At 44.1% G+C, this 13798-nt stretch overlaps 1 protein-coding gene across 1 annotated transcript in view; it reads right to left on the bottom strand.

Annotated features, from left to right (window-relative positions):
• The window catches only part of beg (malonyl-CoA-acyl carrier protein transacylase beg), a 130020-nt gene that overhangs the window by 91121 nt on the left and 25101 nt on the right, over positions 1-13798 (bottom strand). The window contains 2 exon segments of the mRNA XM_068351999.1: positions 6306-6456; positions 6745-6923. Of these exon segments, the coding sequence (XP_068208100.1) occupies positions 6306-6456; positions 6745-6901 (308 nt within the window). The 5' untranslated portion in view covers positions 6902-6923.

Genomic DNA, 13798 nt, shown 5'->3' with positions numbered 1-13798 from the left:
GACTTTGACCACCTGCCAAATCAACCAGGATGCGAAAGGCTTCTTAGCCTTCCGGACAACCCATAAAAAACAACATTTCAAGAGACAGATTAAAAGGATATGGAATTAGGGAATTGTAGTGGTTGAGCCCTCACCCACTACTGCACTCGCTGCTACGAATGGTCCCAGTGTGTAGCAGTTCTCGTAAAGAGACTGGACATCTTTCAAGTAAAATGACGCGAACACTGACTTGCTTCTCCAATAGGTTGCATCTATTATACTTTGCAGAGATCTATTTTGCTTAAAGGCCACGGAAGTTGCTACAGCTCTAACTTCGTGCGTCTTAACCTTAAGCAAAGCTCGGTCTTCCTCACTCAGATGTGAATGAGCTTCTCGTATTAACAATCTGATAAAGTATGACAAAGCATTCTTTGACATAGGCAAGGATGGTTTCTTAACTGAACACCATAAAGCTTCAGATTGGCCTCGTAAAGGTTTAGTACGCTTTAAATAGAACTTAAGAGCTCTAACAGGGCATTAGACACTTTCTAGTTCATTGCCTACGATCTCCGATAAGCTGGGAATATCGAAAGATTTAGGCCAAGGCCGAGAAGGCAGCTCATTTTTGGCTAGAAAACCAAGGTGCAGCGAACAAGTAGCTTTTTCCGACGAAAATCCGATGTTCTTGCTGAAGGCATGAATCTCACTGACTCTTTTAGCCGAGGCTAAGCATACCAGGAAAAGAGTCTTAAGAGTGAGATCTTTCAGGGAGGCTGACTGTAAAGGCTCAAACCTGTCTGACATGAGGAATCTTAGTACCACGTCTAAATTCCACCCAGGAGTAGCCAAACGACGCTCCTTAGTGGTCTCAAAAGACTTAAGGAGGTCTTGCAGATCTTTATTGTTGGAAAGATCTAAGCCTCTATGCCGGAAGACCGATGCCAACATGCTTCTGTAGCCCTTGATAGTGGGAGCTGAAAGGGATCGTCCTTTTCTCAGGTATAAGAGAAAATCAGCTATTTGGGCTACAGAGGTACTGGTCGAGGATACAGAAACTGACTTGCACCAGTCTCGGAAGACTTCCCACTTCGATTGGTAGACTCTAATGGTAGACGCTCTCCTTGCTCTAGCAATCGCACTGGCTGCCTCCTTCGAAAAGCCTCTAGCTCTCGAGAGTCTTTCGATAGTCTGAAGGCAGTCAGACGAAGAGCGTGGAGGCTTTGGTGTACCTTCTTTACGTGCGGCTGACGTAGAAGGTCTACTCTTAGAGGAAGACTTCTGGGAACGTCTACAAACCATCGAAGTACCTCGGTGAACCATTCTCTCGCGGGCCAGAGGGGAGCAACTAACGTCAACCTTGTCCCTTCGTGAGAGGTGAACTTCTGCAGTACCTTGTTGACAATCTTGAACGGTGGGAATGCGTAGAGATCCAGATGTGACCAATCTAGGAGGAAGGCATCTATATGTATTGCTGCTGGGTCCGGGACTGGAGAGCAATAGATTGGAAGCCTCTTGGTCAGCGAGGTTGCAAAGAGATCTATGGTTGGTTGACCCCAAGTGGCCCAAAGTCTCTTGCACACATCCTTGTGGAGGGTCCATTCGGTTGGAATTACTTGCCCTTTCCGACTGAGACAATCTGCTATGACGTTCAAGTCGCCCTGGATGAACCTCGTTACTAGGGAGATGTCTCGATCTTTTGACCAGATGAGCAGGTCCCTTGCGATCTCGTACAACGTCAGTGAGTGGGTACCTCCTTGTTTGGAGATGTACGCCAAGGCCGTGGTGTTGTCCGAGTTTACTTCCACCACTTTGCCTCGAAGGAGATACTCGAAGCTTTTCAAGGCCAGATGAACTGCCAACAGCTCCTTGCAGTTGATATGCATGCTCCTCTGACTCGAGTTCCACAGACCTGAGCATTCCCGACCGTCCAGCGTCGCGCCCCAGCCCAAGTCCGATGCGTCCGAGAAGAGAACGTGGTTGGGTAACTGAATAGCCAGGGGAAGACCCTCTCTTAGGTTGATATTGTCCTTCCACCAAGTCAGACAAGACTTCATCTTTCCGGAAATCGGGATCGAGACCGCCTCTAGCGTCTTGTCCTTTTTCCAGTGGAAAGCCAGATGGAATTGCAGAGGACGGAGGTGTAGTCTTCCTAGTGATACAAATTGCTCCAGGGATGACAGCGTCCCTACCAGACTCATCCACAGCCTGACTGAGCAGCGTTCTTTCTTCAGCATCTTCTGGATGGAAAACAGGGCTTGATCTATTCTGGGGGCCGACGGAAAAGCCCGAAAAGCTTGACTGTGAATCTCCATCCCTAAATACAGAATAGTTTGGGATGGGACCAGCTGCGACTTTTCCAAATTGACTAGGAGTCCCAATTCCTTGGTCAGATCTAGAGTCCACTTGAGATCCTTCAGACAGCGACGACTGGAAGAGGCTCTGAGAAGCCAGTCGTCCAAATAAAGGGAGGCTCGGATGTCCGATAAGTGGAGGAATTTGGCCACATTCCTCATCAGCCTCGTAAATACGAGAGGAGCTGTGCTTAGGCCAAAGCACAGGGCCCGAAACTGGTAAACCACATCTTCGAAGACGAATCTCAGAAAAGGTTGGGAGTCTGAGTGAATGGTGATGTGGAAGTAGGCGTCCCTTAGGTCTAGCGAGACCATCCAGTCTTCCTTTCTGACCGCTGCTAAGACTGACTTTGTGGTCTCCATGGAAAACTTCGTCTTTGTGACAAAGACATTCAGAGCACTGACGTCTAGCACCGGTCTTCACCCTCCTGTCTTCTTTGATACTAGGAAGAGACGGTTGTAAAACCCCGGTGATTGAAGGTCCGAGACTTTGACCACCGCTCCCTTCTCTAGCAAAAGAGACACTTCCAGTTTCAGGGCTTGTCTCTTTTCTTCCTCTCTGTACCTGGGAGAGAGATCGATGGGGGACGTCGCTAGAGGGGGTTTGCGTACAAACGGGATCTTGTACCCCTCTCTGAGCAACTTTACAGATTGTTGATCTGCGCCTCTCTTCTCCCAGGCTTGCCAGAAGTTCTTGAGTCTGGCTCCTACTGCTGTCTGAAGTTGCGGGCAGTCAGACTCTGCCCTTAGAGGACTTGGATCCTTTCCTCTTCCCTCGCTTCCCTTCGGCACGAGCACCTCCTCTGCTGGAGGCTCTGCCACGAAAGGGCGGAATAAAGCGAGACGCTGGAGTGTCTAACCTCGGTCTAGCAGACAATGTAGGCAAAGGGGGAGCTTTGCGAGCCGAGGACGCAACTAGATCGTGGGTGTCCTTCTGAACTAAAGATAAGGCAATTTCCTTTACCAAGACTTCAGGAAACAGGCACTTGGAAAGGGGAGCAAAGAGAAGCTCGGATCTTTGGCATGGCGTCACTCCAGCAGACAGGAAAGAACATAGAGACTCTCGCTTCTTCAGGACTCCGGACGTGAATGAGGCGGCTAGCTCGTTGGACCCATCACGGACGGCCTTGTCCATGCAGGACATAATGAGCAAAGAAACGTCCTTATCTGCAGAAGAGATCTTCCTGCTCAGGGCTCCTAGGCACCAGTCTAGGAAGTTAAAGACTTCGAAAGCCCTAAAAATCCCTTTAAGAAGGTGGTCCAGGTCCGATGGTGACCAACAAATCTTCGAGCGTCTCATGGCAAGGCGGCGGGGAGAGTCTACAAGACTTGAGAAGTCGCCCTGGGCAGAGGCAGGAACTCCCAAGCCGAGAACTTCTCCCGTGGCATACCAGACGCTCGATCTAGACGAGAGTTTAGATGGGGGAAAGGCAAATGCTGTCTTTCCTAAACTCTTCTTAGTTTCTAGCCAATCTCCCAACAGCCGCAAAGCTCTCTTGGATGAACGAGAGAGAACGAGTCTAGTAAAGGCAGGTGTGGTAGCAGGCACGCCTAACACAAACTCTGACGGCGGCAAACGAGGAGCCACAGAAACAAAGTGGTCAGGGAACAACTCCTTAAGTACAGCCATGACTTTTCTAAAGTCCAATGATGGTTGAGTTGCCTTAGGTTCGTCAAGTTCTGAAGGTTGATCCTCTTGCGGTTCAGCAACGTCCTCATCTGATAGTTCCTCATCCGAAAACTGATGAGGAAACGGCAACGGAGTGGGCAACGTTTGGCTCGCTGAGTCCGGTCGCACTGGTGCATGCGTGACGGATCCGGACGCAACGTCATGGAACTGCTGCCCAGTCAGTGAACTGTCAACAACCATGGGTGCGCGAGGACGCACAGCGTCCACCCGAGACTGTTTAGACCGTCTGGGTTGTGCAGTCAACACCATACCGGGTTGCGGAGGTTGACGCACCGCGTCAAAACAAGTCACCTCTGATGGTTGTTGAACGTCCTGAACGTCAACAACCACCTCCGTGCGTCGCCTAACGTCAACGTGCGGCTGGCAAACCACACTGGGTCGCATCGGTTGGGGTACAACCTCAACTGGTAGACGCGAGAAAGTAACCTCAGCGTCAACAGGACGCACAACAGACCGCTTGGATGGTTGTTGGCCAGAAGGTTCAGCAGCAACCTTCTCCGCATTGAAGTCCTCCATCAAGGACGCAAGCTTGGACTGCATGTCCTGTAGCAATACCCATTTAGGGTCTACGGCAGCAGGTGCGGCAACAGACGGGGTGAGCGACTGAGGCGGTACCGCTTTGCCTCTCTTAGGCGGCGAGCAGTCATCAGATGACGGCAACGAGTCCGAACTGACCCAGTGGCTACAACCGGGACGTTGGACTTGTCCTGAAGGGACCGACTTACACTTCAAAGGTCGTGAGACCTTGGTCCAAAGTTTCTTACGAGAAACACCTTCGGACGACGAGGTAAAAACGGGCTCTCTCGTCTTACGTTGGTAGGGGCGATCTTGGGGAGATACGCCTGATACCATAGAGGGAACGTCTGTTCGCTGATCAAGGCCTCTCGAACCCATGCGTCGTACGACATTGCTTCTCCCCTGGGCTTGGGAGCTTGCAAGAGGTCCCGGACTAGGAGGACGACAGGCACGAACAGACGAACCCTCAAGCGCAACATTGTTCACAACACTTTGAGAAACACTAGGCACTTTATCCCTTCCCGTGGCACTTTGGCACTTTAGTTCCTTAACATCCGCCATGAGTTGATTGCGGTCACTTGCGAGGGACTCAACTCTCTCCTCCAAGGCATGGATAGCACGCATCATGTCAGCCATGGAGGGTTCCTGAGTGCTAGGAGGGGGGTTAGGAACAACCACTACAGGGGAAGGATTAGGTTGAGGGGCATGAGGAGAGGAAAAATCTACCGACCTAGAAGAACTTCTCCTTACCCTATCTCTCTCTAGTCTGCGTGTATACTTCTCAAATTCGATAAAATCGATTTCCGAAAGGTCCACGCATTCCTCACACCGATCTTCCAATTGACAGGTTTTACCCCGACAATTGGAACAAACAGTGTGAGGGTCGAGAGAAGCCTTTGGAAGACGCCTATGACAGTCCCTAGCATTGCATTTTCTAAACTTGGGAACTTGTGAAAGGTCAGCCATTTTGAATTGGTCAAGGGAAAATTCCAAAAAACGATCTAAGTCATCAACAATGAATCCGATACAAAAAAGAGTTCAAAGATTTATTTGAAGAAAAACCCTGTACTGCGAAAGCTCATAACCAAATCAAAGTACTTCACCAAATATGATGGGAAAGACTCCAGGTTTCAACAGCGAGTAAAGTACGTCTTGTCGACACGTCGACAGAGAAGAAATTGAGTCTTTGTTTACATCGAGTATGGTATCTGGCCGACAGTTGGCGCTGGTGGGCACACCCGCAACCTGTACAGTATAGCGATCGCTGGCGAGTTTTACTGTTTTTTTGTCTGTCGAGCAACAGAGTTGCAGCTATATATATTCACCGGCTAAGTTAAATATTTAAAAAGTAATAATAATATGACACTGATGCACCAACTCTAGATCAACAGTCCGGTGATGAAATGACTGCAAAGACAGTAGCATTATCTGCAATACCAATGGGCTTTGTTCTCAGAGCCAAACTCACATATCATGTGTATCTAATCTAAAAATTAATGGCCCAAGAGAACTACTCAGAAGAATATCAAGCAATTACATATCTGTAGTCATTAAGGCATTCATCAAAAACTACTCTTTAGTTATCTAACAGTTAAAACTAAATAATAAAATAGTAACAAATCACAGGCTAGTAATACAAACTTCACGACCAGAATCGATATTGCATCCATAGAAATTAAAAGGATTTTAGCCAAACTTAGCCCATACTATGATTCAGTTACCCTGTTAAAAAAGGAAAAATTTTCTAGAAAAAAAAAGAAAAATTTCACCTATAGCTACTATTCCTAGGGTAAGGCCCATCACTCCATATGTCGTCTGGGCTAAGAGGCGCTTCATCTATATTAGGAGTAGAGTTTTCAAGTAGCTGCTTTGGAGATTCAGAGGAAAACTTTTCTTCAACATTTTGCTTATTTTGCCCATCTGGAAAACATAAAAAAATTATCACAAATGTATGCTTTCATAAGGGAAGAATTTTACATAAGAACAAAGATAATGCAACCTTGAAAACATGACCTTGGAATTCCAAATAAAAAGAGCAAAAGAAACTATTAAGATAAGGTTACAGCCTCCAAGTTGATAAACATCAGGTAAAGTCATACATTTATAAGCACATTTCAAAGATATCCAATGCTTCAATGAGTAAATAATAAAAGTTTGGCTGTATCAACAGGTCAATAAAGTACCACATTAACTAGTTCCTAAACTTACCTTCTTCAATGTTAACTTTTACTTCTGAAGCACTTTGTGTGGAATCCTTAAATAAAAGATGTCCAGTGGTGGAAATTCTACGTAGCAACACAGGAATCAAAGACTCGTCCCTTACTACAAAGGGATTCCCCTTGCATCGTATTAGTCGATGCCACATATTTTACGTAGAGTGGGAGTATCTGGAAAAATCTAATATAAGGGCACTTTGCTATACGTAATACTTAAATAAGTATAGTAGTTTATAGTATGAGATTACAGTACAATACTTCAATGTAATACATAATTCAGTACTTAAATCATAACACTAAAATGGGAACTAAAAAATGAATGTCATCATCAATACATGTTTAAGGATATATCAGGGTCCATGATCTTGAATGAAGTACTCAAAGAAAATGGGCCTAGCTCATATAAGTACAAAAATAATGTGCAATCAGCTAAATTCAGGAACAGGCTCTTATTACCCATGTGCTCCCTAACTAGAAAAATCTAAATTTACACAAGAAAATTATATCTAAACAATTTTGTTCTCCAATTATTGAGCGAGAGAAAAACACACTTTCTTTGATTGTTATTATTAGGTATTTGGCATCGTAACAGCAGAGGTCATTGATAAACTTTCTTTGAATGCTTACATTTTAGGTAGGCCTTGATCTTACACAGAGAGGTGGTGAGCATAGGCCCAAAATCTTATGTTGAAAGCAACAAAAATCAATACTGAGGAAGGGTAATAAACATACAGTACATAATCAATCCCGGTACCAAAGTAGCGTACCACAAGATACCAGAAATATCATAAATGTAGTCATTTAGCTGCATAAAGAGAAATAATAATAGCACCGTTGTAATATCTAGCTTGGTTAAAGGTTAAAATTGTGCGGACCAAAAGATGGGGGAGCGGCTACCAATATCAGACACAAAAACTCATTATAATTTTACTGGAATGAGACATAATGAGATATAAAGTTCAGAAAACATCACAACACAAATTTAAGGAAATTTAATTGCAAACTAGAGTCCTTTTAAAAGGTGTAGGAATTCAGCTTCACTGAAGTCACAATCAAATTAAAGGTAGACAGCCTGTATTCGTGCAAGAACAAATGATCATCAAATAAGAGGCTCAATAGAAAAATGTTGCCAGAATGGAATTTTAGTACAAAACCATGAGATTACCATCAAACTGAAATGGAAGAGGGCTAATTAACTATACAGTAAATAAACAATTTCCTCACTAAAGTACTACCTAGCAAATGATCTTCGCAACGGATAGAATAGTAAAGCAATAAATGAAGTGGATTTCCAGAACACAAATATACTTGAAAAATTTTAGCATTTGTAAAACTAAGGTATAGACATTGAGCTTTGTATAGCACTTTGTGTGGCCTATGGGCAAATTGCGCACAATCTATCTATGGCCACTATAGGAATCAAGCTCTCTTATTCTAAAATCCTTCAGTGTCTTCTATTATCTCCTGAATATATCTGAAAAACAAATAAAAAATTACAGAAAAAATCCTCAAAACACTTTAAATTGTGACTGGATTCCAAGATTACTTTCAAAGAACTCTTAAATGGGTCCCTGAAAGTTCTGAAATAAAGTACAGTACAGGCAACACTCGATAAAAGTTCAAAAAGTTTTCCGATTATCCCTAACTTTAAAGTTATTTTCAAAAGCTAGCCAAAATGTTCACAGACTTTATAACCCCTAAATAAATCTAGAAGAAAACTGCACCACAGTCAAATAAATGCAGTCCAGTCAGACTTTACACTCTTTTTAAATCTATACTTGGAAATAATGTTTGCAATTCTTTGTTCTGTACTATAACAATTAAGTACACTTTTACTTAACAGCATGTTTTATTTATAGGAACTCTATGCAGACTACAGGAACTTAATGGTACAGTACAAGTACAAAAAAATAAAGATCTATAATTCTGCTTTATGGTATTTTTTATTATTTATGTAAGGTTATTCAGTATATAATTTTTATACAATCACCATTTCTTTTATGAAAAAGAAAAAAAAAAATTCCATACTCTTCTGATGTTCACATTGCTTCTCCAGAAGCAATTTAGTAAGACTTTTACTAAAAAAAAATCTTATAATCTGTTAATTTTTCCTATTTTTTTCCTTTCAACAAAAAAGTCTTTATTTAGGGTAGGAGCATTCTACCATTAAGTGGTAACTGACTCGCGAGTTTCTTTGGCTTCTCGGTTTCTCAGTCGTGTCAGTACTGATCAGACACTCTCCAATTAGTTTGCTTGTTACTGCACATTATGTCTTCTGCTCAGTTTTCTTGATAATTATTGCATGCAGTGTGTAAAGGAATTGTTTCTGAAGTTCCTTGTACTATGTCGAAAATACTGTGATTTAAATAACTGTTGTGAAAAGTTTCCCTCGCAGTACCTCTTGTGCGATAGAATATTTAAATGCCTGCAAATTAAGTTAATAGTGCAAGCACTAAAGTAAACTTACCAGGCTAGTTGATTGGAACGGGAATGACTGATATAACGACACGCCTCCACCTTTAAAAATATTTGCATAATTGGCCAACTTTGATAATGACTAGCTTCATAAGTTCCTGACATTGCTAGCGTCCTTTCTTAAAAGTTTGTAAGTCCAGTGAATCCTCTCTTAAAAAGGTAACTCTAGTCCTACACGCTTCGTTGCTAACCTACCCCACCAAATTGAGTCAAGTGGCAGAGTTTCTTTAGATAAGGGTTCTGAAAGTTTGCTGTACATTACAGATTCTAAGGTCTCTCACAGAACTTTGGATTATTTATTACTCTACTTGATTCTTCTGCTAAAACCTCACCTTCTGCAATGTAAGTTGCCCTATAAGACAATTAGATTGCAAGGCAGAAGAACGAAAGACAATTAAATTGTAAGGCAGAAGACCGAGTGGGGAGTCTGTTTCCTAACATCCCACTCACTAAAGTAATACTCCTAAATCATATCTTATTACATACTGTAGGTGGATGATGTTATGGGTGAATTCAAAGGATAAAAAGCACAGGATTAAACTAAAAAAGTCTAGCCTTGTATAGTACATACATACATACATATATCAAGGCACTTCCCCCAATTTTGGGGGGTAGCCGACATCAACAAATGAAACAAAAACAAAAAAAGGGAACCTCTATTCTCTACGTTCCTCCCAGCCTAACAAGGGACTCAACTGAGTTCAGCTGGTACTGCTAGGGTGCCACAGCCCACACTACCCCGTTATCCACCACAGATGAAGCTTCATAATGCTGAATCCCCTACTGCTGCTACCTCCGCGGTCATCTAAGGCATCGGAGGCAGCAGCAGGGCCTAACGGAACTGCGTCACAATCGCTCGCCATTCATTCCTATTTCTAGCACGCTCTCTTGCCTCTCTCACATCTATCCTCCTATCACCCAGAGCTTCCTTCGCTCCATCCATCCACCCAAACCTTGGCCTTCCTCTTGTACTTCTCCCATCAACTCCTGCATTCATCACCTTCTTTAGCAGACAGCCATTTTCCATTCTTTCAACATGGCCAAACTACCTCAACACATTCATATCCACTCTAGCTGCTAACTCACTTCTTACACCCGTTCTCACTCTCACCACTTCGTTCCTAACCCTATCTACTCGAGATACACCAGCCATACTCCTTAGACACTTCATCTCAAACACATTCAATTTCTGTCTCTCCGTCACTTTCATTCCCCACAACTCCGATCCATACATCACAGTTGGTACAATCACTTTCTCATTCATGCCCAACCCTCTATCTTTTACTACTCCCTTAACTGCCCCCAACACTTTGCAACCTTCATTCATTCTCTGACGTACATCTGCTTCCACTCCACCATTTGCTGCAACAACAGACACCCAAGTACTTAAACTGATCCACCTCCTCAAGTAACTCTCCATTCAACATGACATTCAGCCTTGCACCACCTTCCCTTCTAGTACATCTCATAACCTTACTCTTACCCACATTTACTCTCAACTTCCTTCTCTCACACACACTTCCAAATTCTGTCACTAATCGGCCAAGCTTCTCTTCTGTGTCTGCAACCAGTACAGTATCATCCGCAAACAACAACTGATTTACCTCCCATTCATGGTCATTCTCATCTACCAGTTTCAATCCTCGTCCAAGCACTCGAGCATTCACCTCTCTCACCACTCCATCAACATACAAGTTAAACAACCACGACGATATCACACATCCCTGTCTAAGCCCCACTCTCCCCGGAAACCAATCACTCACTTCATTTCCTATCCTAACACATGCTTTACTACCTTTGTAGAAACTTTTCACTGCTTGCAACAACCTTCCACCAACTCCATATAACCTCATCACATTCCACATTGCTTCCCTATCAACTCTATCATACGCTTTTTCCAGATCCATAAACGCCACATACACCTCCTTACCTTTTGCTAAATATTTCTCGCATATCTGCCTTACTGTAAAAATCTGATTCATACAACCCCTACCTCTTCTAAAACCACCCTGTATTTCTAAGATTGCATTCTCTGTTTTATCCTTGATCCTATTGATCCTTGTATAGTCATTTGGTAAAATAAAATTTAGTGTGTGGAAAAGTAATTTGCTATCTAGTAACAAAGATTTTAGTTAAACAAAATACCAAAAGAGATTCTAAACAACTGAACAAACAAGAAAACTTTATAAAAATACTACTGTATGCTACCCTATTTCATTTACCTTATTGTATTGTAATGGATGGATGCAAGTATGGAATTTTTTTTTAATGTCCAGTGCTTGGGACAGGAGTGGCATTCAGCACTAAGGGATAACCAAGAAAAAGCACTGCAGTTGCAATATGACAAATCCGTAGATAATTTGTATTTTTCCTAACTATACAAACCTTAGCTATTTAATATGGGTTATTACTTCGGCGTAGCTGAAATGACGAGCCATTAGAATTTTAACGAGGGTTTACTACTACCCCTCACACACACCTGTGAATACTTCACTTTGCTTAGAGGTAGGACTTCACGGGGGACAGGGCTGGCGGGCAAGTTTGATTAAATAGCTAAGGTTTGTATAGTTAGGAAAAATACAAATTATCTACGAATTTGTCATTTGTTCCGTAACTGAAATACAAACCACGCTATTTAATATTGGTGACTCACCCCTTAGGAAGGGTGGCAAGTCCCTGCCATACTGGCTTTGGCTTTGCCCGGGGACTCAATATTTGAGTGTGTAAGTACTCATGAAATAAGGAGTCCCTGCGCCTCACTAGCATTGCTGTGTAACTGCTGCGGCCTACATAAGCTGTGTGTGAAGGTGAGAAGTGTGACTCGTCCTAGGAAGTTGACCTGGAGTTCTTCAAATGGAATTCTAGGCTAGGACTCTCCCAATACCACCTCGTCAGGGTATGGGGAAGTGACAGTATTAACCTTAATACTAGGAACACAAGGAAGCATGGTTTACCTGCAGTGGTTTGAGGTCAGCTGTGCAGAGAACCAAGGATGCTGCTTTCTCCAAGGGAGGAGATGATGAAGAAAAGAATAAGGGCCAGACAAACCTTTTCATTCATGCAGACTAAAACTGGGTAACAATGCCCTCAACCTTCTGCTACCTGTTCATTAAGGAGCCTGAGGTTAGACCAGCTGTTGTGCAGCCACCACAGGGCCGATAGAGAATGTATCGAGTCTCCTGTGTGTCACGTCTTGCAGGTAGTGGGCTGTGAAGGTCTTCTGACGCTTCCACATCCCAGCTTGCACGACCTGCGTCACTGAATAGTTTTTCTTGAAGGCCAGGGATGTAGCTATGCCCCTGACATCATGTGCTCTAGGGCGACGTGACGGAGGAGGGTCAGGATTCAAGGCTAGGTGTATCACCTTGCGAATCCAGGCCGAGATGGTATTCCTAGTGACCCTCCTCTTCGTTTTCCCAGTGCTCACAAACAAGGCTTGCACCTGGGGACGAACTGTGGCTGTTCTTTTAAGATACAACCTCAGGACTCCTTACTAGGCACAGTAGGAAATGGTCTGGGTAATCTGTTACAGAACGAAGACTCTAAACCTGGAAAGAGTCGAACCGAGGGTCCGGCACTCCCGGATTCTGAGTCTTGGCAATAAACTCAGGGACGAACCTGAACGTTACCTCCCCCCATCCCCTTGAATGGGCGATGTCGTATGAGAGACCATGAAGTTCGCTGACTCGTTTCGCCGAAGCCAAAGCTAGCAGGAACACCGTCTTCCAAGTAAGGTGGCGATCTGAAGCCTGGCGTAATGGTTCGTAGGGAGGTCTCTTCAGAGACCTGAAAACTCGAACCACGTTTCATGGAGGAGGTCTCACTTCCGACTAAGGGCAGGTAAGTTCATAACTCCGTATGAGTAGAGAAAGTTCCAGCGAGGAAGAAATGTCCACTCCTTTGAGCCTGAAGGCTAGACTTAAGGCTGAGCGATAGCCTTTCACTGCCGAGACTGAAAGGCGCATTTCTTCCCGCACATACACGAAGAACTCCGCTATTGCTGGAATAGTGGCATCGAGTGGAGAGATACCACTTCCACGACACCAACCACAGAAAACTCGCCACTTCGCCTGGTAGAACCCTGCGGATGACTTTCGCAGATGTCCAGACATCCTATTCGCAACTTGTTGCGAAAATCCTCTCTCAGCGAGGAGGTGCTGGATAGTCTCCAGGCGTGAAGTCGAAGCGAAGCTACGGCTTTGTGGAAGATGTTGGCGTGTGGTTGTTTGAGTAGCTCGTGACGTGGACGGAGTTCTCTCGGGAGCTCCGTAAGGAGTTGCAGAAGGTCCAGAAACCACTCTGCGTGATACCATAGCGGAGCTATCAGGGTCATCGATAGATTGACCGATATTCTGGTCTTGTTGAGCACCCTCCTCATCAGACAGAATGGGGGAAAGGCGTATACATCGATGTTGTCCCACAGTTGTTGGAAGGCATCTTGCCAGAGAGCCTTGGGGTCCGGGACTGGGGAGCAGTACAGCGTAAGCTTGAAGTTCAGCGCTGTAGCGAACAGATCCACAGTCGGGGAACCCCACAAAGTCAGGACTTTGTTGGCTACTTGACGATCCAAA

The sequence above is a fragment of the Palaemon carinicauda genome, chromosome 28 (assembly GCF_036898095.1).
Source record: "Palaemon carinicauda isolate YSFRI2023 chromosome 28, ASM3689809v2, whole genome shotgun sequence".
NCBI classification, from domain to species: domain Eukaryota; kingdom Metazoa; phylum Arthropoda; class Malacostraca; order Decapoda; family Palaemonidae; genus Palaemon; species Palaemon carinicauda.
Note: the sequence above shows the minus strand (reverse complement) of the source record. Positions and strands in the feature narration are given on the sequence as shown.